Consider the following 26,979-nt stretch of genomic DNA (forward strand, 5'->3'; position numbering starts at 1 on the left):
AGCTATTATTACACTAATGTTACAGTATAGGGCACTGACCTCAGAGAAGTTAGGTAACCAGTGTGATGTCACATGGTAATAGGTAGAACTTGGATTTAAAGCCAGTTGGAGCCCACATTCTTAGCTTCTACTTCATAATTACTCCTATCCATTAATGTTATTAACACTGAATAGGAATTAATAGTTTTGCTGTTGTCTTTTGAAAATAAAAGCAGTTTATCACATATCAAGTTGCTTAATTATCATTTGCCATATAGCTTTTGATAAATTTTAACATAATATGAATTTTGGTGATAATCTACATTATTTCAGGTAAAGAGTGCTAGTTCTGAATTAATCATTCAGTACATTTTGAACACATGTTGGGAGTGGTAATATAGATAAATAAGAGAGAGAAAATCTTTGGTCTCAGAGAATTGTATTTTACTACTTTTTTTTTTTTTTTTCAGTACCGGGGATTGAACTTGGGTCCTTGCACTTGCACAGCAGGCGACAAAACCACTGAGCTAAATCCCTGGCCCGAGAGGTGTATTTTAATTGGAGGAGGTTCTCAAACAATTAAGCATATCAGGCAGGCATAATGCAATACTGAGAATTAAAAGAGAGTGATAGATTAGGCCAATAGGGAGCTTTCTTCAATTGGTTTATAAGAAGTGGCATTCTGTGATAAGATTATTAAGGAGTCACCTATAAAGGGTACTTTCGGTTTAGACATAAGCAACAGTGATATAAGGGGTTTTATGTAGAAAGTTTTTGAGGAAAAATTGTGAGGAATCAACAACAAGAGAATTTAACATTTTTAAAAATCTCACTAAATTGCTCTAATATTCCTCTAATTGTTCCAACTAGACTTAAAAGTCATCCATAATCCTTCAGTTCTCTTTGTTGAATTCACCAACAAGTGTTCCGGACAAAGTAAATAACCAAGTGCAAAATCTATAGTGGAAGGTAAGATAGCCTTTTCAGAGAATTAAAAAAGGTACAGAATGGATAGAATACAGAAAGCTAGGTAGGTAAGGTAAGAAGCAAGAATGGAGAAATAGGTTTTATTTAAGATGTATTTGGCAGTAGGCGAATGGGGATAGGTGGGTGAAGGAGAAGCAGAGAAAGGGGAAGAAGAGAGAATTTGTGCGTGCGTGTGTGTGTGTGTGTGTGTGTGTGTGTGTGTGTGTGTATGGTAAGTTGCAGTGAGGTAACCAGATTTGGATTTTGAACAGATAAATTTTGCTGAAGTATGAGTAGTGGAGGAGGGTTAAGAATGGATCAGAGAAAAATTAGTAAGTTAGTATAATATTCCAGGCAAGAGATCATGTTATCCTAGATCAAAAGATGATAGTAATTATGGAAATATGTTCACAAATTCAAGAAATAAATTCTTTTAGAAGTAAGGATAATTTTACTTTCTGATAGATTAAGTATAAGAGATGACAGGAAAAAAGATTTCATGGTAATGCCTAGGTTTATGGCTGCCTTCTTTGTTAGTGAATTTTCCAAATACCTGAGATGGTCATCTTATAAAGAGAAACGATTTAGTTTTACTCACAGCTTTGGAGGTATCAGTCCATGACTAATTTGCCCTAATCATGATAACAATACCTGGTGCAGGAGGACCATTCATACCATGGCCCGGAACAAGAAGAGGAGGGCAAAGGGAGACCAAGAGGAAGAGAGAGGCTGTTTCTGTATAGGCAGAACCAGTACAGTCTAAATAACCATACTTCAAAAACTGATACACAGATTTAACACAGTCCCAATCAAAATACTAAAAGAATTCTTCACAGAACTGGAGAAAACAATCCTAAAATTCATATGGAATAGAAGAGACCCAGAATAGCAAAAGTATTTTTGGTAACAAGAGCAAATCAGGAGGCATCATAATCCCACACTTCAAGTTGTACTACAAAGCTATAGTGATAAGACATGCTCCTGGAATATATTGGCCAGTGGAACAGAAGAGAGGATGCAGAAATGACCCCATTCAGGTATTTCTTCTTTGACAGAGGGGCCAAAAGCATATACTAGAAGAAAGCCTCTTTAACAAGTGGTACTGGGAAATTTGGCTATTCACATGCAGAAGATTGACTCTGTAGCCTTATCTATCATTATATACTGAACTAAAATCAAAACAGACCAAAGACCTAAAGTTAAAACAGACACTAAATCTGGTGGAAAATAAAATAGGTAAAACTCTCGAAGACATAGGTGTAGGCAAGGTCTTTATGAACAGAGCCCTAGTTGCACAGTGCCAAGAATCAACAGATGGGATCATATCAAATTAAAAAGCTTCTGCAAAGCAAAAGAAATAATGAGCAGAGTGAAGAGACAACCTACAGAATGAGAAAAAATTTTTTGCCAGCTATTCCTCAGAAAGACTAATATCTAGAATATATGAAGAATTCAAAAAAAATTAGACTCTCCAAAATAAAAGATCCAATAAAAAATGGACAAGGAAAATGAATAGACACTTCATAGAAGTACAAATAACCAATAAATACATGAATAAATGTTCAATATCACTGGCCATTAGAGAAATGTAAATTAAAACAACACTGAGATTCCATCTTAACCCAGAAAGAATGACTATCAGCAAGAAATGAAATAATTAATGTTGGCAAGGGTGTAGGGAAAAAGAACCTTTCTACATTGTTGGTGGGACTATAAACTAGTACAATTGCTATGGAAATCAGTATAGAGATTCCTCATAAAACTAAAAGTACAAATTCCATTTGGTCCGGGTAGTCCCCTTCTAGCTATCTTCCTAAATGGGTTAAAGATGTCATGTAATTATGATACATGCATGCTTATGTTTATAGCAGCACAGTTCATAATAGTCAAATCTTGGAAGCAGCCTATATGTCCATCAACAGATAAATGGATAAAGAAAATGTGCCATTTCCTAAGCCTCTAACTCTTCGCTGGAGCAATCAAGAGAATGTTTACTCACTCATCTGAAATATACTAACCTGAGTCCAGGTTAAGAACATTCTGAATCTAGGTCACTGGCCCCACAGGACTTGAAATCCAACATCTGATGCTTTCAGGTTGGCAATATTTTGAAAGTTTTATTGCAGAAGAGCTTAATATTACTTCTTATTCGATAAGATTTAACTCTTCACTAATACTCTTGAATTAAGAATCCAGCACACATGAGCTGAGATTTTTCTTTTGTTAAAAGAGAAACAAAACATCTTTCTGTTTGAAAGTACACACTTCAGACACACAAGAATTGATGGAGGTGAGTGAGATTTTTGTACTTTTTAGATCATTGCTGTATATATATTTTTTATTTTAAATCTAATAAAATTAGGGACATCAAGCAGCTTATTCCATGAGAGTTAAAATTATCAATACTCCTGTAAAACAAGAGATTTCAGCCATAGAACAAAGATCTGTTTTTACTACCTTAAAGGTTTACCAATATTTATTATGTGTATGTGGTTGGTCATTTAAAAAGGTGAAATTTGTTAAAAGTTCTTTTTGGTATTTGTGTCATCAAGAGATGGAGGGAGGTGGGAGGAAAGGGATGAAAAAGAATTACTATGTGTCATGTACATGTACTAATTCCCACAAGAAAGGTGATCATTAGGTAGTACAAACATGTCCTTAGTGAAAAACAAAAGCTAAAAAAATTATTGGGATAGTTGTAGAAATGTTAACATAGACTTGGGATTTATAATAGCTTGCAACGATATTTTCTAATTTTGATAATTACTATCTAGTTACATAAAAGAGTGTATTAGTTCTTAGAAAATATGTATTGGAATATTTCTAACCTACTTTTAAGTGGTTCATTAAAAAATGTGTGCATGAGGGCCAGGGATTTAGCTCAGTGGTTCCACCATCTGCCTTGTAAATGCAAGGTCCCGAGTTCAATTCCCGGTACAAAAAAAAATGTGTGCACGAATAATTGTTGAATCTAGAAAAATGGTACATGGAAGTTTTTCATACTTTCTTTGCAACTCATGTTTCAAATTATATCAAAAGAAGAAGCTTTTCTCAAACCTCTAAAGGAAGAATCTGAGCAGCCATGGAATTGGGTTTGTTTAGTTACAGACAATACTTGTTCCCAGAAGGTTCTCTGGATGCAGCAATACTCATAGGCTGGCTGTGTTGTGAAAAATAATAGGTGACCTTTTGAGAACAGGAATAAACTGCCAAAGATGTCCACCTGCAGTAGAAGGTGGTCAGTCTGTGCAAGCTCTTCCATCTGTGACACCTCATGGCAGTTAAACGCTATTGCTGACTTCAGGGACATCTCTGCCAAGATTGACCTTCTTTGAACTCAGTCATTTCCCAGATTTGTTAGGCAGTTTGGGATAAAAAATGTCAGGAAGAAACATAATGGTTCTTGGTATGTGAGTTTCCAAATAAGAAATGTAACAGTATTTGTGTTATGGATTAATGAAGTAATGTTAGTCATACTTCCTTTGCTTTACATGCTTATGGACAACAATTATGTCAGGCTCTGCTTGTTCTAAACGAAAATAATACAAATACAATTGCATCAGTTCACACAAATGGGAAAAGCACAACTCTAAAGTTATGCAATAGTGTTTTCATATATGTGTTCTTAAGTTATTAGTAAACTGATTTTTATATTTGAAACTATATTTTCATTGTACTATGAAAACATTAAAAAAGAATAGTATTTATAGGATAACATTTTGAAATGCTAAGAAATATATATTTTTAAATTGCTTTAATTCAAATTTTCTGTCTGGAAAGAAAACCATGTTTTCCTCAAAGTAATATTCTTGCAATATTAGATACTTAAGTAGAAGCTAGTGATAAGTCATGTGAGTTTGGGGTGGAAATTTTGTTTTAAAATAGTGGTCAACATGAGAAGAAATAAATGTGAGTATAGCTATTAAAATAATATACCATTAAAAATAAAGAAGAGGAAGGTAGGGGGAGATAGCCTTTGTCTTCTACTTTAATAGATTTTAAAATATTTTATTTTCTCTTAATAAAACATAGCTATAAATCTTTAATCGGAAAGTTAACTTTCAGTCTGCTATATTTTGTAAATTTTTTTTGTAGTTTCATGTTCTCTTATCTTTGCTTTTTTTTCTGTAGCTTTTTGAGAGTTATAAAATTTTTTATATAAATTTGTCTTCTATTTTGAGATTTATATCTTTTCTATTACAAAGAATATGTAATTAATTTGTCCATATCTAAGTTTAGTATTTCTATACTTTTTAAACTCATAAGTTCCAAACATAAAATGTTTATTTTAGTATAGGATATGAGATTGGACTCTATCTTTATTTGATAATGATTTATTCCCAATAACATTATTTTGATTATCTATTGTCTTAGACAACTTTAGGTGCTATAACAAAATACCATAAAGTGTATGTTGCTTAAGCAGCAGAAAGCTATTTTCTCCCAGTTTTAGAGTATGGCAGCTAAAGCATGCCAAAATGATTGCTTTTCAGTGAGAGCTTTCCTCCTAGCATACAGATGGCTGGCTGCCTTCTACCTAAATTCTTATTTGGCTTATTCTCAGTATGTGTACTCAATTGGCTTTTTCCCAGCACCACAAAAGCCAAACAGAATAAAACTCAAGTTTAAGAATGGTGTGATAGTGATATGCATTCAGTAGATATGATACTTCAAATCTTGAAATTTGATCTTTCCCTCAGCTAGTGTATATAATATATCTGTAACGCTGGGCAGTGGCAGTGAGTTACTTGTAGCTCCCAGTTAGCTGTACCATCAGGAAGGTAAAAAATTGATACAATATAGTATAATGTGTTGCTAGATGAGGATGTTCTTTAGGACTATTAGATGCTTTTTTGACCTATGATATTTTCAACTTATGATGGGTATATAACCTATACACCTCATTATAAGTTGAGGAGTATCTGTATATTAAAAGAATAATATAGCAGAAGAAAGGAAAGTTTGTTGCAGTAATGGTTCAATAGTAAAAGATCTGCTAATATGATTGTTAATGATATTAGAAAATCAAATCTAGCCATTTGTGAAGAACATTGATATATTTTGTTGGGTTTATCGGAACAAGCTCAGTTCAGTATTTTAAAGTTTATTGTTATGGCTTATATCTAGATTTCCCCCCAGTGCTTTATGTGCTCATGGTGAAATCATGGGTGTGTGATACTGAATTTGTCTACTGATTGGTTTAGCATAGTTGTGGGTGTTGAAGATGGATTTACTGAAGAGGAAAGACACCTGCCCACCGAGGTGTGTGTGTGTGCGTGCATAGAACCAATCAATAGGCTTGTAACCTGAATGGAATAAAAAGGGAAAGAATAAGCAAGGCTTGCTGCTTTCTGCCTACCATGCCATGGACTGTTTCTCTTTTGCCGTGCCCCTCAGCCATGCTGCCCTGCCCTAGAGCTAGCAGACTATGGACTGAAGCCTTTATAAACTGTGAGCTAAAATAAACCTTTCCTCCTTTAGTGTGTTGGTGTCAGATATTTTGTCCCAACAATGAGATTGTATTATAATTCACAGTAGTAGTGGATTATATGACAAAATTGGTATTATTATCTTAATGACACAAGAAAGTATCTAATAAAACACAATAAATTTGTGGTGTATCCTCTCAGTAAATGAGATATACATGAGAATTCCTTTAATTAACCATGATAAAAGCCATCCTCAAAAACCTATAACAAATATCTGATTTAGTCACCATTTCTCTTACTTTTGTCTTGTACTTGAAGTCATATCCAGTGTTGTAAGGGCAGATAGATAAAAGCATAAACCTATGAAAGAAACAAAGCTATCAGTTTTATAGTTGATATGATTTGATATATTGAAAATTCAAAGGAATTAATAGAAAATTTACTATAATGGATGAATTTGGCAAGCTTCTTGGATACAAAATTATTATATAAAATCACTTATGGTTTTTAAACTTAGAATAAAAGTTGAAAAATTAAGAAGGAAATTTCTTGGTAGTGAAAAAGACCAGATTCTTAAAGTTGTAAGGATGCATCAAGTGTTAAGCAGAATATGGTACTCAACTTTGTCATTGCGGAGACACAAAATGCAGTATGCACAGTTTAAAGGAGGAGAGGATTAACTCGCTCATGATTTCAGTCCACAATTGGCTTGCTGCAAGACAGAGACACGGGGGAGGCATGCTACAGCAATGCGGGTTGCTTTATGGCAGTCATGAAATAGAGCACGGGAAGAGTGGCAGAGTGAAAAAGGTGAGGAAACAAACAAGGGCACCAACACCAAGCCTCCATGACCCACTGAAACTCTTCTGGAAGTATGTTTCACCATTTTCTACAGTAGATCCTAAAGCCAGTGAAGTTGAAACTTCACCTTGCCACACAAAGTAAAGGACAGGAGACAAAATTTTCATATCTGAATTTCTGTATTTTAGTTTGAGGCCAAGAAAGGTGTTTTCAAGTGTGAGAATTCAAAGCTGTCATCTTATCTATGAAAGATTTTTAATGATATTCTAAGAAATCCAAAACATAAGGTAGAATCAGATTAAATAAAATTTATTAAAGAAAGTGTACCATTCAATGAAAAATCCAAGTAACTATTTCATCATTTGTAATGTTTAGTGGTATTAATAATTCCTACAAAAGAGACATCATCTTGAAAAAGTATTTTTTAAAAATTAATTTTATTGGTACATTTTAGTTATACAATATGACATTCATCATTGGAAATTTGTACCTTTACATAATATATCTTGGTTCTTATTTTTTCCTATTCCCCTGCCCTCCCTTCAATCCCCCTTCCCTCTCTACAAAGACTTTGTTTCCATTTTTTCCTTTTCTCATATTAATACCATTCCCTTCTTTCCTTTCCCCAACCCCTCCCACTTTCTCTTCCCCTTTGGACCTAGTAGAGTACTACTCAGCCATAAAGAATGAGAAATTAGAGACATTTATAGCTAAATGGATGCACATTGAGGCAATACTCTTAAATGAAATAAATAGGACAGACGTGTAAATACCAAATAGTTTCTCTGGTATGAGAAACTGAAAGTGTAAATAAGGATCAAAAGGTATAATAGACAATGTGAAATAGGAAAAAAGTATTTTAATGAAGATTCCAGGCTATTTTAAGTAAATAGTTGACAGAAAATATGTTATTGAGCACTGTAAGATAATTAAAAGTAGTTTATCCAGGGCGGGGGATTTAGCTCAGTGGTTTCACCACCTGCTGTGCAAGCACAAGGACCTGAGTTCGATCCCCGGTACCAAAAAAAAAGTAGCTTATCCAATAAAAAAGGGGAACATTTCAAAAGAATTGCAACTAGAAAACTTAAAAGTTAGTTGGCTTGAATTGGACCAAATATGTAGATAATCCCAAGATCAGAGTTAGAAAGTTTTATAGCATGGTTTTTAGGGGATATTAAATTATTAGTACTTAAAAATTAAAAATGAAAAGAGAAGCATAAATTGCAATATGCTGCAAGGAAATAGAATTGAAGTTGATGAACTTCAGGTGGTAGAACAGAGAGACATTTTGTATTGCAATTAATATTAGCCCATCCAAGTGACAAGAGCCGTTTTCAAGTGAAAATATTCATAAAACAATAACTGTTGGTAGTAAGAAGAGAAACAGATGAACAACATTATTTTGGGAAAATTCAATGTATCTCTTTCAGGAATTGAGAGATCAAGTGGGGAACAATTAACAAGTAACACACACACGGGGGAGGCATGCCACAGCAATGCTGCTCACTTCATGGTAGTCAGGAAATAGAGTCCATAGTTGGCTGGCTCTAGGCAGTGTGGCATGGCAGAAAACAACTCATGGCTTGGAACAGAGTGTGGAAGATAAACCCTTGCAGGCCACACCTCCAGTGACCCACCTTCTCAGGCCCACATGATCCAATCCCCTCCCCAAGGCCTGACTATGAAACCATGAGGCTGTGGGGGGACATCTAGATAAAACCATAACAGAATTTAGATGTATATTTTTGAATTGCCAAAAAATGTAGATCATGGGCACTGAACTCTTTCTATTCAGATCTTCTCTGGTTGAGTCTTTTGATACTTTATACCAGAAAAGGATGAGATCCTTTCTGTGAAGAGCCTTGACCAGGCTGAATAATAAAAATTTTAATAAATTAAAATTTAGTTGTATTTTTCATAACTCAGATTATTTTCTTCCTTTTTTTTTCTTTTAAATGTCCTTTAGTCTTACTGCTCTGATCCAAACCTTGTGTTAGATTTGAAGAACCTCATTGTGCTTTTTGCTGATACACTCCAGGTATGTGAATTGTCTACATATGCTCATCTAGATTAGTATTTCACCAGCTCTAAATCTTTTTATTGTCCCAAAAAGTTTGAATGAGTACTTTTTAGTTTCTAAACCCCCTACCCCTCAGTGCAGAATCTTGTTATCTCTTCATAGTATTTCCTGGCCTTTTCTCTGACCCCTTAAATTCTCATAAATGCTCCCTTTTTTGGTCTCATATCAAATTGGACCACTTACTATGTTAGTTTTAAAATATGCTCTTAATTCACATGTGGCACCTTAATGTTTGTAGTTTGTTTAACTACTCCTGAAATAATTATGGTTGATTTGAACCACATGTTATATTCAGTAGGGTCACATTAGGAGTGGTGAGATTGGTAGCATCGTCACTACTCTGATAGTTGTTGTAGGCAGTAAGAGTTACAGGTGGAGATGGAGGGAGAACTGAGCTGACAGTGTACTGTGAATATATTGATTTTAATTTTTATCATTTTCCTGTTTCATGAAAAATATCTTAGAAGTTTTGATTAAAACACTAGATAATAGGTGGAAATGAAAGATTGTACCATCATGGTTTGTTTAAATTGTTGTCCAAAGGAGAAAGTGTTCATTGCCTAGCATTACCCAATCTCTCTAGCTTTGCTTTAAAAAGTCACCTTAGAAAATGAATCTATGGGGCTGGGAATTTAGCTCAGTGGTTCTGCCACCTGCCTCACAAGCGCAAGAATCCGAGTTCAATCCCCGGTACCAAAAAAAAAAAAAAAAGAAAATGAATCTGTTTTCTGATTTTGTTTCAGGTATATGGTTTTCCTGTAAATCAACTTTTTGACATGCTCTTAGAAATCAGAGACCAGTATAGTGAAACTCTGCTGAAGAAGTGGGCAGGCATTTTCAGGTGAGGAATTAACAGTCATATATGTGTATATGCATTGTGTACACACGTCTATATGTACAGTTTTTTAAGATGTAATAAACAAGAGCACATGGCTTATATTTTTCTTGCTATTCCAGGTTATGATTCAGAGTTCATGTGAATTGTAATCACATCTCAAATTATGTTCCCAAGATATCTGGTCTCAGGGTATTAGTGTCTACAGTGTAAAGATGTACCCAAGCTCTATTTTGACATTTTTGTTTCCTTGGATAAAAAGTTCATTATTTCATTTCATGTAGATCATCTTATGACTTCTTTTTCTGTTTTTTAGTTTTCTGTAAGGATTTGTATCATTTTTATGCCTCATTTATAGGATAGTGGCCTTTAAGGCAATGTGAATAATTTAGCCTTTTGGGAATTTGTGTGTGTGTGTGTGTGTGTGTGTGTGTGTGTGTGTGTTTGTGTAACTAGGGATTGAATTCAGGGTCTTTGCCCTGAGTTGCATCTGCAGTCCTTTTTTATGTTTTTATTTTGAAACCGAGTCTTGCCAAGTCACTTAAGTTTCCAGGCTGGGCTTGAATTTGTGATCTTCCTTCCTCAGCCTCCCAGAGTTCTGGGATTACAAACATGTACCACTATGTCTGGATGGGCTTTTTGAGTACTCGCTCATGTTATCCTTCATCTTTTGTGTTCATACCCAAAGAACAAGTATACTTCAGTTCTATATTTGAAGCCTGTAAGTTGTTATTGTATCATCTGTTATAATAAGAAAGTCATCCTGTTAGATCTCTCACTTACAAATGCCTCTTGGAATTTTGCTTGGCACATACCCTATGTCACTTCCTTCTTTTTAAACTTTTACTATTTTAAGCAATAGTCTTGCCTGTTGTATGATATCTTCCCCTGATTAACTTATCCTATTTCAAATTCTTAGTGTTAAGGTCTTACATGATTCATTTAATTGTAATCTTCAGTTTATTAATGTGTTCATGATCATCTCTCAGTCCAACTCATATTAATATATATAATTTCCAAAATCCAAATTTTGCTTATGGTGATAACTGTTTTTGGGGGACGGTTATCTTTTTTTTTTTTTTTGGTACCAGGGATCGAACTCGGGACCTTACGCTTGCGAGGCAAGCAGTAGAACCACTGAGCTAAATCCCCAGCCCTGGGGACGGTTATCTTTATAAGAAGTTTGAAAATCAATAACATGGTATATTTATAGTTTTAGGTGCTTTTGGTATGGTGCCTTCAGTGAGTTTCTATTTTAATTTGGGTAGGATGGTTTTTGCTTTTAGTGACCCCACAGTATAGTTAAGGGGGAGAAACCTATAGATTTTTTTAAAAATCTGATGAATGCAGAATAGTAAATAAAGTAAATGCACATAATTTGGGTTTTATTACACTTTCCAATTTCAAAAATTAGCGTAGTGTATCTAGCATAAAATTAAAAAATAATCACAATAAAATATATCTTATTAAAATAAAATAGAAACAACCTGTTTTTCTTTTCTAGAGCACATATTCTTTTCATTTACTTCTTTCTTGCTGTAACATTTCTGTCCCATTTGTACATCTCGTATACTGAGAGATCATGTTTATAATTGTGTTTCATTTGTTTCAGGGCATATTTTTCTCTCTACCTTCTTTAAAAGATGGCCTTACCCAAAATCAAAGAGCTATATTACAGAACGAATATAGTAGTAAGGACTGGAGAATGTTCATTTGAAGTTGTGATATGTATGAAACCAGTATAGTTAACTAGAAAATCAGTTTATAATTAACTACTATCTCTCTTCCTTCCTTTCTTCTGTTATTATTTTTTAACAGAAATATACTTGATTCTGACAACTATAGTCCCATCCCAGTAACAAGTGAAGACATGTATAAAAAGGTAGTAGGACAATTCCCATTCCAAGATACAGAGCTGGAAAAGGTAAGGAATACTTTAAAATAGTTATCTGGTTGTTTAGCCATCCTGAACTTTCATTAGATCTCTTTCTTTGAAACTTGTAACCTTCAACTCAACAATTAGAACTTTAAAGCATATTCAAAGGACACTTTTGGAGGCTCTGATATGAAAATTAGTAGATGGTTGTAGGATCCTGTCATTTCTGTAGGATTTGGGGATTGCTGGGGTGTTTCACTTTGGTTTACATTTTTAAATGTGTGCTTTTATTATACTCTTAAAATAATATGTTCCAAAAACATACAATAAAATTTACCCTTTGAGGTGTATGATTCTGTTAAAACAATACAATGCGTCATGTTTCTCCTACCCCAATAATAATACAGAACAGTCCATTATCCCCCCCAAATTTCCTTATGGTGCTCCTTTCTCATCACCTTCGTCCCAGTTTCCAGCCTCTGAAAGCCATCAGTCTGATCTATATCCATTTACTTTTGCTTTTTCCAGATAACCGTATGAAAGGGATCATACAGTATTGAGATTGACTTCTTTGACTAGCATAATATTTTTGAGATTCATGAAAGTTGTTGCATATATCAACAGTTCATTCTTTTTTTCTATTCCTGAGTATGTACCACAGTTTTTTAACCCTTGACATGTTGAAGAACATTTGGATTATTGTTTTATTCAAATTTATATGTTATTCTTTTTAGTATCAGAAAACTAAAATTTTTTGGAGATGTTTTCTTAAATTTGAGGTTATTAAGCAGACAGTTCATAATGTGGAAGAAAGTTTTCTTGGCATTTTAAATAATTTATAAGTATCTTGAATATATGTTTGTGACCTGCTTTAATTCTTGCATTTACAGCAACCATTCCCAAAAAAGTTTCCTTTCTCTGAATTTGTGCCAAAAGTTTATAATCAAATTAAAGAATTTATCTACGCCTGTCTGAAGTTTTCGGAAGATCTACATCTAAGGTATAATATGAAATAGTCAAAAACAGTGGAAATGAAACAAATACTAATACAGTGACTCACTCTCTAAGTAAACTTTTGGAAAAACTTTTGTATTCCTTTCATCTCTAACTTTGAAATTCTTAGTCCTTCATTGCATGACACTGCTTTACTTTTATAGTCATAATGAAAGAGAAATGTAACTTTTGAATAATTTTTAGATTTTTATATTACCTATTGTTTGCTCTACCATTTTCTTTATAGATTTACACTTTAATACTTTCTATTCATAAGAATTCACTGGGAAATTGTAGTATAACATACTAATTTAACATTCTACCTGATGAAATTATAAGACCTGGAGAATGGCAGATAAAATCCTTTGGAAATACTATTATTGGCCAGCTTTGTGTATGTTTCTGTATATTCTAGACTGCAGCCTTATTTCTTTGTTCATACATATGTAAGTTTATTTACCATGCATTATGGCTAACCTGTTACATGTTAGATGCTGCTTGATAGTGACGATATTAAGATTCTACAAATATCTCTGTCTTCAAGAAGTATCTAATTGAACTGAGGAACTACACAATTAATGATATGTACTAGACATATACAGGAGCAACAAAGGAGCCACCCCAAACACATATTGATGATATTTTGGGAAGATATCTCCTATATCTAATTAAATAAGTTAGAAAACAAATGAATGACTGAATGGAAAGTGTGATATGCCAGGCTATTTTCACGTAACAAAATTTGGAACAAGTTTGAATCATTGTTTGATAACCATTCTTACTATAAAAAGTGGGGTTCTACTATTAATTTGTTCTTGTTCTCTGAAAGTGAGATTAATTTAATAAAAAAGCCCCCTTCCCCTTAAGTGTTAGGCATTGAACCTAGGGCCTTGCATATGCGGAGCAAGAGGTTTACCACTGAGTCACATCTTCAACAAAGAGTTCTCTTGAAAATGATATCTTTGAAAGTTACACACCAGAACCACCTCCCTCCCCTATTTGCATCTAAACCCACAGTGCTCACTTTTCCACCCACTGACCAAGCAAGCTCATGTCAGAATGGACTATAGGGGGCCGGGGATTTAGCTCAGTGGTTCTGGTGCCTGCCTCACAAGAGCAAAGACCCAAGTTCGATCCTTGGTACCAAAAAAAAAAAAAAAAGAAAGAAAAAGTCAGAATGGACAATAGGGTGTTATTAGGTATATTACTGTGGGTAAATTATTATGAATTCATTGCAAAATGGCTTTTTCAGGTTTCTTACTTGGAGGAAAGTCAATATAATAAAGTGATAATGTGCGTGAATTATTCAGTTACATTTTGTTGAATGAATATTTTATTTCACTTTTGCCTGAAAACTCCCATTGACATTTTTTACATTGACAATTTAAATTAAATATTCAACTCTAGGGGATTGTATAGTTGCGTTTTATTTTCTGGTTGACATTTATCTTCTAGAGTATATTTACCTTATAACCTAGAATGGCGGAGATCACTTTGTCGATCATAGCTGTCAAAGGAAAAATGCTAATATTATTATCACATGAGACAGTATGTATAAAAACAAAACACATGGCTCTCAAAACAAGAGTAACATTGACAGTCTCATAAAGCTTTTAAGATAATTGTTTGCTTAAATGAAATTTTCTTTTTTAATGTTAATTATTTTCTTTTTCATTGGACAGAAATCCTGAAAATCATTGCAAATAATGAAAAAATCTATAATTGTAGGAATTCTGAAGACACAAAACATTGTTTTTGAAAAAAAATTTAAGCAGCAAATGGCCTTCCTATGGTAACATACTGTTGTAGCATTTGTACTTTAACAAAATAGAGTATACACATAGATTTTTTTCGCTATAACACTAGATCTTTGTAAAGAATTTGAGAGGTATAGAGTATTCACAAAGGGAAAAAATGTAAAAGACCTCAAACTATAGCACAAGGGAGGTACATCATTTATATATGGAGTTTTTTTTTTCTTTTAGTCTTTCTTCTATGTTAATACATGCACATTCACAGCACTTTTTTTTTTTTGGTACTGGGGTTCGAACTCAGGACCTTCCACTTGTGAGGCAGGCGACGGCACCACTGAGCAAAATCCCTGGCCCCACAACATTTTTTTATTTTAAAGAAACTGATTTCTATGAGATACTTCCAGTTGTGTCTGTAATATAGAAAGCTGCAAAGATTATTACTTCCTCTCCAACAATGAACAAAAAAACCCCAAGTAACTAAAAAATTAAAACTATTCCAGAGCTATCAGAAAGCTGAATGAAGTGAGAGGGCAATCAAGTATCCTGGGGAGAGAGAGGAAGAAAGAGGAGAAAGAGGACAGAAAAAAAAGGAGAACTGGGAGGGAACAAAGTACCCAAGATCTGTGGAGCAATTTCACGTAGTACACCCAAGAAGACTGAGAGAGCAGAGAAGAATAAATATCTGAAGAGATAATGGCTGAGAAAATGCTAAAAATAATGAAAGACATCAAACCAGGGATTTGAGATTTTGAGAACCTGAATCCAGATAAACAATAACATAAGAACAAACAAGCAAAAATATGTAAAACATCATAACAAACTGGTGAAAGGGAAAGATGAATATTTAGAAGGCACCAGAAAAACATTAGTTGCAAACATAGTGATGAGATTATAACAGACTTCTTGTCTGAACTGTATAAACAAGAAATAATGAAGTGACACCTTTAAAGTACTCAAAGAATACAAAAATCTAGGCAGAACTCCATAACAAGAAAATAATTTTCAAAAATGAAGGCAAAGTAAAAAAATTTTTTTTAGCCAGAGTTGAGTTTGGTAAGAATAGAATACTTTCTGGCACATAATAAATATTATTTACTGATGCTACCAGTACTGTTTTATCATTAATACTACATGCAGCAATGTCATCCAGTTTGCCAAAATAATTCTACCTCGTGTAATTGACCTCATATTTTTTTCAGCTCCACTGAAGTTGATGACATGATTCGTAAATCCACAAACCTTTTGCTTACTAGGACTCTGAGCAACTCTCTACAGAATGTTATTAAAAGGAAGAATATTGGGCTTACTGAGGTAAGGTTGCTGTTAATGAAACCAGTGTCCTTAGCTGTGGGTGTTATGTGTGAATTAATTATAACTTTCCACGTGGTCTGTTACGTTCTTTCTTGTGAGCTCTCATAGGTAAAAGTGCAAAATAAAATCTATTGTTCTTTTGTCACTTTTGAGAAATCCATTTTTCTCCTAAGAAGTTACTTTTTTTTTCCTTCTTGCATTGTTTTTATAATGTTAACTGGTTTCCTTTTGGATACTCTTGGAATGCATTTGTATTGCTTGCTATTGATTATATAAAAATTTTTTGGTTGCAGAATATCTTCAACATCAAATTGATATCCAAATGAATGGTAATCCACTTACCAAATAGAACATGAAATACATTTTTGCCTGCATCAGTTATTGATGTCAAAGATACTGGCACTCATAATCTTTGGTTAATGTTCAACTCAGTGTTTGTTTTTGTGTTGTCTCATGTATACAAATGGTGAATTTCTCTATCAGCATATAATCTGTTTGGCAAAAAGACTGGGGTTTGAGTTATGGAATCATGAGAAAAAGATAATAGTTTATATAATCTAATAAAAGAAGATTTCAAATTGTACTTATGTTAGAATAGCATCTTGTCAAACTGTAAAACTGGCCCATTGATGTGTAGACCTAAAATTTATAAAGATATGACATTTCCTTTCTTCTGGAAACCCAAGATTGCATGGTAACCTCAGCCTGTCACTTACTGAGGTTATAGAGCCAACAGTGAGAGCTCAGAGGAATTTTTTTTTTCTACAAAAAAAAGGAAAGGCTGTTGGCCATCTGTTTTATCAATAGGAGTGATGTAGTTTTAATGTCAGTTCTAGGAAAAATTGACACTTTAAAATACATACCGTTAGGATTATGGTAAAGTTCAGCAAATGGTTAATGATAGTGCCCTATAGGTAAAGACAGCTGGAAACCAGGTGAGCATGTACTTCTGATTTCTTTTCTTCATTAATATTAAAAAATATTATAAGGTAGGGTATTGGCAGTGACTAAGTTCTACTTATAACAAGCATTTTTAAAAAAAAGCTATCCTAGGCATATATGATTTAGGATACTACTCGTATTTGAAAATGAGGCCAGTTTTTGTAATTAGGTAGTCTGTAAAAAAAGAAAGTAGGAGTGAAAATTAGGAAATCCTTCTGCTTTTATTGAAATATACTGTTTTCTTTTTCTGAATCCCAAATGGTAAGTTGGCTTTTCATTCATTCATTCATACATTCATACATTCATTCTTCTAGGTACTGAACCAGTGGGCCATTCAAATGTGAGGCAAGGGCTCTATAATGGAGCTACATGCCCAGGCCTATCACTCTTGATATAAGTGTTCTTATGCTGTTCAATTTAGCAGTCTCTTACAAATCAATTTAGAACAAGAAGCCTTGTAGGGATGTGGTCTGATAGTAACAGCTATGACTTCAGAAGACTCTTGAGTTTCATAGAAGACTCTTGAGGTTCATTGTGGGTGTGCCATTGGTTTACTGGGACATCTTAAGAGAAAGGCCAAACTTTGGGTTGGGCTTTCTTGACCTAATGTCCTTTACAAGGGCACTGTACGAATCAGAAAATAATAGGAAAAACCAATGGGAGCTTATCAGGGTACCATCATATAATAATTTTGGCACTCTTCCATTGCTATTCTAAATGATTGGGTGTTTTTTGGGAAATGTACAGTTCTTATCAGTATCTTTGCTTATGAATGAAGGGATATTAATACATATTAGGTTCTTTGGGTTCTTTTTTTTTTTTTGTGGTACTGGGGATTGAACTCAGGACCTTGCGCTTGCGAGGCAGGCACTGTGCCACTGAGCTAAATCCTCGGCCCTACTTTGGGCTGTTATGATAGTGTGTACATGTATAGACACACACATATAAAATGAGGTTTTTCCTTACCAGAAAATCTTTGAATAGCTATACTATTCACCTCTGGAAAGAGAAGACATTATATCCTTTATAAGTATCTAAAGTTAGTTCACATCTGGAAGCATCATCATAATCGGTAACATTTGTAGAGCAGTTTATAGTCTTCAAAGCCCACTCACAAATACAATGTCATTTAGTACAGTAACATTTGAAGCAGCTTGGCATGTGTTATTATTCCCATTTTATAGAAGGCATAATTAAAGTTCAAGGAGATTGCCCAAGGTCATACAACTAGCCAAAGTAGAAATTGGACCTTAAGTCTGGGGTTTTTTTCCAAACCTTTTCATTCTTACTATATTATACTGCCTTTCATATTGATTTAATTATTTCATCCTAACCAAGATAGAGTTTTTACAGAAGGTCCATAGTAACATGGAAATTATTTTAGTTAGAAATGGCTTTGTGTCAGAGAGCAGAAATCCACTTTAAAAATGAGATTATTATAAGCATACAAAACTCATAGAATCCTGCTTCAAGATGTCAGATAATTATCTTAGGACTTAACTGTTTCCATAAACTAATGTCTGTCTCCCTATTTTGTTGGGGGTTACATACTGACTTTGTCTTTCTTTTTTTAGTATCTGTTTCTTTCTCTCTCCGCACCCTGGGTTTTTTTTTTTTTTCATGGTTTCTTTGCTTTCCCATGTTGAGCAAATTCAACACCTAGAACTAGCACCTATAGAACTTGCTCTCTCAAAATTTATGTGATTTTTATAGTTCATTCAGTGGGAACAGCTAATTTTTAGGGCTGCTTCCTTTAGGTTTATAGAAAGAGCAATTGATTACTATTTCATACTGTTGTATCCTAACAGACTGTCATCTTCAGGTCTGTGGAAGGAGCAGCTGAGTTATTTTTGAGAGTATATATTTTCATGCAGACTGAGTTCTGATATTCATCTTCTTCTGAATAGCCATGTTCTTGGGCAAATTAGTTGAATTTTTTTGTAAAATGAGGACAATAGCATGTATTTCATAGGATTGTTGTGAGGATTAACTGAGGATGCTATGTACTTTCAACAGTGTCTGAACCACAATAAATACATATTGATTGTTATTATAACGAGGTCTGAGCAGGCAAATAATGTTTAGTACAAAAATTGCAAGTGTAATTAAAAGAAGTCAAAAGATGTGCAATTTAGTTATGATAAATGAGTCAATATCACTCAGTGATGTGGCATTAATATATTTTATTTATATTACTATTATCTAATTCTTTAGAATCTATCTACTATTTCTTTGGTATAACATTTATTTGGTCAGTTTTAAAATGATGAAAGATAGTCAATATGAATAACTTTAAGAACATCCAAATGTGTAGTTTGAAATAAGTTTTAAAATGAGATTTGAAATAAGCTTTAAAATAATATTTAAAAATTCTGGGGATTTAGCTCAGTGGTTCTGCTGCCTGCCTCACAAGCACAAGGTCCGAAGTTTGATTCCTAGTACCAAAAAAAGAAAAGTTCTAAAAATTTGTTCTTTTAACTCCATGTTAATTTAAAAATATTTGTACATGGAGCGAATAGAAAGAAACCAGTTTATTAATCTCACAGTATAAGAAAATTGGTTGTTTGAAAGAAAGTTTTCACATGAATCAAAGGAAGTACTACCTCTTTGTGAAGAGTACTTTAATCATCTTAAGGTATCTGATTAAAAAGAATATATATGATATAAATCATAGATTATACTTTTAATTTACTATTCAAATGTTATTTTTTTATTGTGTAGTTCCTAGGCCATCCTATTTGAAGACAGCTGAGAGCTATCATTACCACAGACCTCCTTATTTTCACTTCTATTCAAAGTGCTTATTATGTATAAACACGCTGTTTATATCTGTATGTGTTAACTCTACTCTTCATGAAGCCAGCCACTTTGTCTGATTAGAGTGTGTATATAGTGGTATTCCACTTTATTGGTATCTAAGAGGTTCTCTTTTTGATACTGGAGATCAAACTCGGGTCCTTGAGCTTGCGCAGCAGGCGGCGAAACTACTGAGCTAAATCCCTGGCCCCCATCTAAGAGGTTCTTAATTGACCAATTGATGAAAAGAGAGAAAGAAAGAACATAGATAGGTTGGTTCATAGTGAAAATATATTGGCTGTTTATATTTTTGTTATTATAGTAGTACCCCAGGAAAGCTGAAGAAATGATCAATGCTTTTCATTTATCCTGTATTCAGTATAATTTTGTTAAATGCTATATGGCTCTGTCCTCTTATTTATATCTCATTTACCAAGTATTTCCACCCCTTATTGTTTTTTAAAAAATTTATTGGTACATTTTAGATGTATATAATGATAACATTCATTACAGGGAATTTGTACCTGTACATGATATATCTTGCTGACCTTCTTTGTCTCTCTTAATCAGTCTTGGCCTGAAATCCACTTTGTCTACAAATAGAATAGCTACCCCTGCTTTTTTCCAGGTTCTTGTCATCTGGAGTATTGTTTTCCATCCTTTGACTTTCAGTCTATGAATTTCTTTTTGAATTAAATGTGTTTCTTGTATGCTGCATATTGTTGGATCTTACTTTTTGATCCATTCTGCTAGCCTGTTTCTTTTGATTGGTAAATTGAGACCATTTACATTGATAGTTATAACTGGTATGAATCGACTTATCCTTGTCATGTTATTTTCTTGTTGTTGGTTCCCTTTTTTGACCCCCCCTTACTTGCCTTGCCTGGTGAATTTATTCTGTTGGGGTTCATGGAGTTGTAGTCTTTGATATCTCTTTCTAGAATGTCCTTGAATGTTTTCTAGTGCTAGTTTGGTGGTCATGAATTTCTTCAGGCGTTCTTTGTCATGGAAACGTCTCATTTCTCCATCAGTTTTGAAAGATAGTTTTGCAGGATGCATCAATCTGGGCTGGAGATTGCTTTCTTTTGGGGTTTGAAATGCTTCACTCCAAGCTGTCCTTGACTTGAGAATTTGTACTGAGAATTTGTATTGAGAAGTCTGCTGTGATTCTGATGGACTTTTTTTTATAGTGATTTGTTTCTCTTCTCTAACAACTTTTAATAGTCTGTTCTTGTGTTGGATTTCTGGAATCTTGACTCTTGTCAAGACGTAGTTTTTTTTTTAATCCTGGCTGATTGGAGTTTTATATGCCTCACTTATATTATGTCAAATTCTTTTTCTAAGCTTGGAAAGTTGTCTGCCATTATTTTTGTGATAAGGTTTATTTACGTCCTTTGCGCTATCTCCTGCTTTTTCATGGACTCCAATCAATCTTATGCAGTTCTTCTTGGGTCATCTAGCAGCTGTTATATTGATTTTTCATGACCCTGTGATATTTTTAAGAAATCTTTCTTTTCATGATCGACAACCACGATCCTATTCATTCGTCACATTGGCTCATTCTGCTGTATGTACTTTTGATGGAATTTGTAATGTTTGATGGATATCTGTTAAGTTTCTTTCTTATGTTGAATTTTCTTGGTTTTCATCATTTTCCTAAGCTCCTTTTTAAAAAGATATTTATCTGCTCTAGAGTTACTAATGATGTCCTTCATTATGGTCATCATCTCTGCAGTTATCTAAGAAATTATTTCTGATTTAATTTTTTCCATAGCCTCATTCATCTACTTTGTTACTTCCACGATTACCACTTAAGAGAGTCTAAGTGGGTGGCTTTCAAATTGTTCTACTTCATTGACCCCTTGGTTTTCCTTTGTCAAGCTGCAAGTCTGAGGTTACACCTTGCTTTTGTGTCTTCTCATTTTCTATTTTTTTGGAGGGGGGATAGTTTAATCCTGAGGTTTATGCTTATAAATTTCTTATGGCAAGTAGCTTTATTGCTAGTATTGAGAACCCTTAGGAAATGACTACTTCTCAGAGATGTCTTCCAGGTGTAGTTGGCATTTGGGTTTTGAGTCTGTTACAAGATCCTCCCTCTTCTATTTATTGGGGTTGAGAAGTTGCTGCCTATTTGGCCTACCCTCTGGTTCTTTGGTACTGGCCTATAATGTTCTTTATGACCCTTAGGCAATCTCAGTCTTGGCATACCAGGAAGATTCTTGGCAAAAGTGGTATAATCACTGCTAACAATAGCATCAAATATACCCTAGAAAATGACAAACTGGTAACTATTAATTTGCCACCTTTAACTGCATGAACTAGAGTTGTGGTTATATAACAAAATCTAAAACCAGAAAATTGTATATAGTAAACATGCTTTCAATATAGCAATTTTACCCTCAGAGAAAAAATTTAAATAGGGTTATGGGGGAAATAATATAGAAATAGAAGAAGAGGAAGAGAGTAGAAGCAAGGCTGAAGTACAGTGGAAGATTATGCAAACCTTGGGAACCTGGTGAAGAAGGCAGGAGGGAAAGAAAGAAGGAAGAAATAAAATCAAGAACAAAACAGAACAACAACAACAACAACAAAAAACTAGAAATAATATCACAGTCATATAAAAACAGGAACAAACATTCAAAAAAAAGAGAAAAGAAAAACCAAAAGAATAAAAAAAAGAAAAAAAATATGTTCACTTTAAGGGATTTCTCTGCTGTCACTGGTTGACAGAGTTGGGAGACAGAGCCCCATGTTGATTAATCCCAGCAAGCCAGCCTTAGGTTTACTGTGAGACAGTGGATAATCCTAGGAAGCCTGCACTTTTAGTTCTACTGAAGCTCAGGCTGGTTTCTGGCTGTGAGGCTGGAACCTGATTTGTTCCAATTGTAACACTGCATGTGCCTCCTGCTGGCTTGAAGTCAGCTTCCTGACGACTTGAACTCAGCTCCTTAAGCTCCTTGACCTCCTGCTGACTTGAACTTGGTTCTGCCTCATGCTGATACTGGGAGGCAGTAGATGGAGCCAATACATAGCTGCTCTGATTTATGAGCTCAGTTGGCCCCTCTCCAAGATGGTGACTAGCCAGCCACCCTCTCCTGGGGGATGTCTGAACCTGAATAACTCACCAGCCCCTGCAGTCCTCTGTGTCCATAGTTCTATTCCACTGGTGTGTTTCTCCATGGAGACCTCTGGGGTTGCCAGTAGTCACAATGAGTCTGTAGGTTTGAGCTGCCCTTCCCATGCAGCAAGTTAGGCCTCAAGGAAAAAGTACCACTTGCCATCTCCTTCTTCTGTATTGAGGTCTCTTTCTTTACTCTCCCAGTGGGCTTCATTTCTTGCTTCAGATCCTTGCTGGGTCTTGGAGACCCACTTCCCTCCTTTCTCTCTTACTCACATTCCTATATTTTAGCATCTGGACTCCAAATCTCAGAGAAGCTGTTTCTCTGCTGTTCACTATTCTGCCATCTTCCTGGACATCTCTAGCCCTTTTTGTTAACAGCAGTGATAATACTCATATTATGTTACAACATTTTATACTCAAGTCTTGTCAAGTAGAACTTGTGTACCAGACTTTGGAATTTAGAATCAGTAGTTTCATGTATCTTTTTTTTTGTTTTGTTTTTTGGTACCAGGGATTGAACTCGGGTCCTTGTGCTTGCGAGGCAGGCAGCGGAACCACTGAGCTAAATCCCTGGCCCAGTTTCATGTATCTTTGTATGTTAGGTGTTTTAGTCTTGGAGATGTTACAAAATGAATAATTGATACAGCTTTCTATACCCTTACTGGAGTGAAAAGGAGATAAAATACCTTAAAGTCTTAGGGATAACTCATTTTTGTAAAAGAGAACAAATGCCACTGTGTAGTTCTTTGCCTTCTGGCAAGTCTGTTTGGAGTCACTGGTAGTGTGTGACTTGTCATTTTCTTGCTTCAGCTTAATCCTCCTCAGGTTTTAGAGTACTGAATTCTCTGCTTTGAAAATAAGTTAAAAGCATTTATAATATAGGCAGATAACATGTATTCGAGGAGTAATTTATGATTGAGAATAGAAACCTCTTCTTGGGGTTTAAGGTTTAATTTTAAACTACTGAAAATGATTCAGACATTTTTTTTCCTGGAATTTGTTAAGAATACAACATCTGTCAGTCATGGCTTCGTTTTCTCTGGAGTGTTTGGAGCAGGATTTACGAGGTGATCGCCACACTGTACTCCGTGCCTTTCTCGTTAGATTCTCTCTGATATCAAGAAGGAAAGACTGAAAAATCTAATTCCTAATGGTTTTTAACTTAAGCGACTTCAGTCATTTAGTTGTGACAGGTGACTGTTTGCCTTCTGAAGTTCCTTTTTCTGGACAGTTCTCATATAATTTTATTGTATTGTATTTTATTTATTTATTTTTTGGTACTGGGGATTGAACTTGGGATCTTATGCTTTCAAGGCAGGCGGCAGAACCACTGAATTAAATCCTCGGCCCTCTCATATAATTTTAAATGAGAGATAAGTAATATCTAAGCTGTTGTTAGTGCTATGTCCTTGAAACAGTGCTAAGTACAGCCTGGACTGGCAACTCGGGGTTAAAATGTTATTAAAGGAGCTCAAATTGTGATGATGGTTGATATTTGAAATTCCTTCATTTCATCCTTAAGTTCAAAATTATCCTCAAAGCATTTGTTTTTACATTTGTAAATGCCCTTGTAAGGATTTTGGTAGCTGTCATTCAGAAGTAGAGATCATTTAGAGCTCATTAACAGACAGTATTCTCTCTGAAAATGACATGGTATCTACTGTAATCCTACCGTGTTTTAATAGTCTATTCTATGCTCAGCAATGAAACATTTCAGAAGTGAGTGACAGCCAATTGATGTAATTCATGGTGATCTTTTGTGTTGACAGATCTTTAAAAAGTCATGGGAAATTACTACTGTACCCAGTGAAACCGCCTTTTTTTTTTTTAAGCTGCCAATATCCTAAAAAACAGAACAATTTTCTCTTTGATTGCTTCTGTTTTTTATTTCACTAACATGACACGATTCTTCCGTATTAATAGAATTTCTTTTGATAGGCAGAATGTGTTCCCTGTAGGTAATGCTGATTTTAAAATAGAAATTCTCCAGTTCTCCAAATTAATTCTCTTACTTTTCCAGCTTCAACATGAAGACAAGCTTGTTGTAGCCACCTTCCTACTCAGGAAGAAGAGTGATTTAATTTAGACAGTTTAAATAGTTTTTAATGATTTTAGTTTTCTTTTGAAGGAGAAACACAATGAAAGGAAGAAGGTGTTTATTTTGGTGGGTTGTTTTTTTTCCTATGCCACTTAAAAATTAAACAGCTAATGCTTTGGGTAATTTTATAGAAGACAGCAGTCTTACGTCCAAAGACCCATATCACTGGATTCATACTTTGAATGAATGGGAAGGGGTTGCCAATACATATGAACTTGTCTAATGAGATCTGGAAAATAATATAGGGATCTAGTTGCACTGTGGCCCTAACTTTCTGTCTAAGAGAATTTGCTGGAATCTCACCTGTGTCTTTACCCCTTATCATTGTGTTTCAAAAGTAGCTTTTTCCTAAGATCTTTATTAAGGCTGATCCTTATGGATTACATTTACATTATGGGATTGCTAGAAAATCATTTTATTTTGATTTCTGTTATGGTACAATAGAAGTAATGATTATGCCCATTTTATCTACTTCTCCAGATTTATGGGAAGACAGTGTAAGAAAGTGAATTTTGAATTTTTTGACAAACTTCAATCTTATATAGATCAAATAATTATTCTTATTGTCATCTCCAACTAATGTACTTTTTGGTGTGTGTGCTGAGGATTAAACACAAGGCCGTGCAAATGCTAATCACGTACTCTATCCTTGACCTGTATCCCAGACCCAATATTGCCTTCTTCAAGAAAAGGAAAATAGTATTAACAACAGAATATTTGATTTTCACAAAAATTCTGGGTTAGCAATTATTGTTAACCTTTTATAGATAAGGAAATTATTTGAGGAAAGTTATGAAGCTTTCTCAAAATCAATAATTTGTTCATCACTTGGTTTTTATGATTTAAATGCCCATTTTCTTTTCTCTAATATAGTTTGCTAATATACTGCAATCTCTCCTAATATCTCTCTCTTCATCATGCCTAATTTTGAAACTTTCTGTTGCTATTTCAGTTATTCTTGTTATTTAATACATTTATCAGTTATTTATTGGCAGGCAATATACCAAAGAGTATTAGCTTTTGTTCTTTGTGTAGTTTAATAAAACAGAACAAAACGTTTTTAAAATAGAGTGACAAATATTGTTATATGAGGAGAAGTACAAAATGTTTTGGGAGGTCAGGGAAGTCTTCTTGTAGTAAGTAATATGTAAGCCAGTGTCTTAACATACACTGTAGATTATGGAAGGCTCTGCTGTTACTTTTCTTTGTCTTGTACTAACAGATTCATACTGATTATTCATTCTGGGAAAATAGTCAAAAGATTTTTACATGTGCTTATTATTTTCTAGCTTGTTCAGATTATTATCAATACAACACATTTGGAGAAATCCTGTAAGTATTTGGAAGAATTCATCACCAATATCACTAATGTGCTTCCAGAAACAGTCCATACCACTAAGCTCTATGGCACTACAACTTTTAAGGTAAGAAGCCATATGGTACAGTGGAAATGCTTTTTTTGTAGTATATAGTCTGGGCAGGCTACTATCATGGCTTTGTTTCCTCAGGATAATTTAAAATTCCTCTTGAGAATAAGTATTTATTAAGGGGTTTGTTTTCTTAGAAAAGGAAATACCAATAGTAATTTTTGATATTTAAATTTAAAAACAAAACAAAACTAAAAATATGCTAGTATGTCCTCTGAACTCTTGTTTTGTTTTATTTTGTTTTTGGTTGTTGAGACAAGATCTTGCTATGTAGTTGGAGGCCTTGAACTCGCTATGTAATCTAGGCTGGCCTGGAACTTGCACCAATCCTCCTGCCTCAGCCACCCGAGTGCTGGGATTACATGTCTGTGCCACCATGGCCACACTAAACTTTTTCTTATATGTTGTTCAAGAAAATAACAATTCTCTAAGTTGACCCTGTCACAAGAGTTCTAATTGTGCTCTATTCATGGTTATGACTGACATCAATATCAATTCAAACTTTCTACTCAGCTATTTCCTCGCTCTGTCTAAATTCTAATCTTAACTTTTAATGAGAAATTCCCATCCC

At 34.3% G+C, this 26,979-nt stretch overlaps 1 protein-coding gene across 11 annotated transcripts in view; it reads left to right on the forward strand.

The window, feature by feature from the left end:
* The window catches only part of Exoc6b (exocyst complex component 6B), a 721,832-nt gene that overhangs the window by 363,263 nt on the left and 331,590 nt on the right, over nt 1-26,979 (forward strand). For all 11 annotated transcript variants that reach the window (XR_015452923.1, XM_087215909.1, XM_087215910.1 and 8 more), the window contains 6 exons: nt 9,142-9,213; nt 9,999-10,096; nt 11,909-12,014; nt 12,857-12,966; nt 15,913-16,024; nt 26,271-26,405. Coding sequence is in view for 10 of the 11 variants with exons in the window: in XM_087215909.1 (XP_087072035.1) it covers nt 9,142-9,213; nt 9,999-10,096; nt 11,909-12,014; nt 12,857-12,966; nt 15,913-16,024; nt 26,271-26,405 (633 nt within the window). In the remaining variant the exon portion in view is untranslated. The remainder of the gene's footprint in view (nt 1-9,141; nt 9,214-9,998; nt 10,097-11,908; nt 12,015-12,856; nt 12,967-15,912; nt 16,025-26,270; nt 26,406-26,979) is intronic.

Source organism: Heterocephalus glaber, unplaced genomic scaffold (assembly GCF_053883595.1).
Source record: "Heterocephalus glaber isolate CG9 unplaced genomic scaffold, H.glaber_assembly_v1.0 deba00001456, whole genome shotgun sequence".
Lineage (NCBI taxonomy): Eukaryota > Metazoa > Chordata > Mammalia > Rodentia > Bathyergidae > Heterocephalus > Heterocephalus glaber.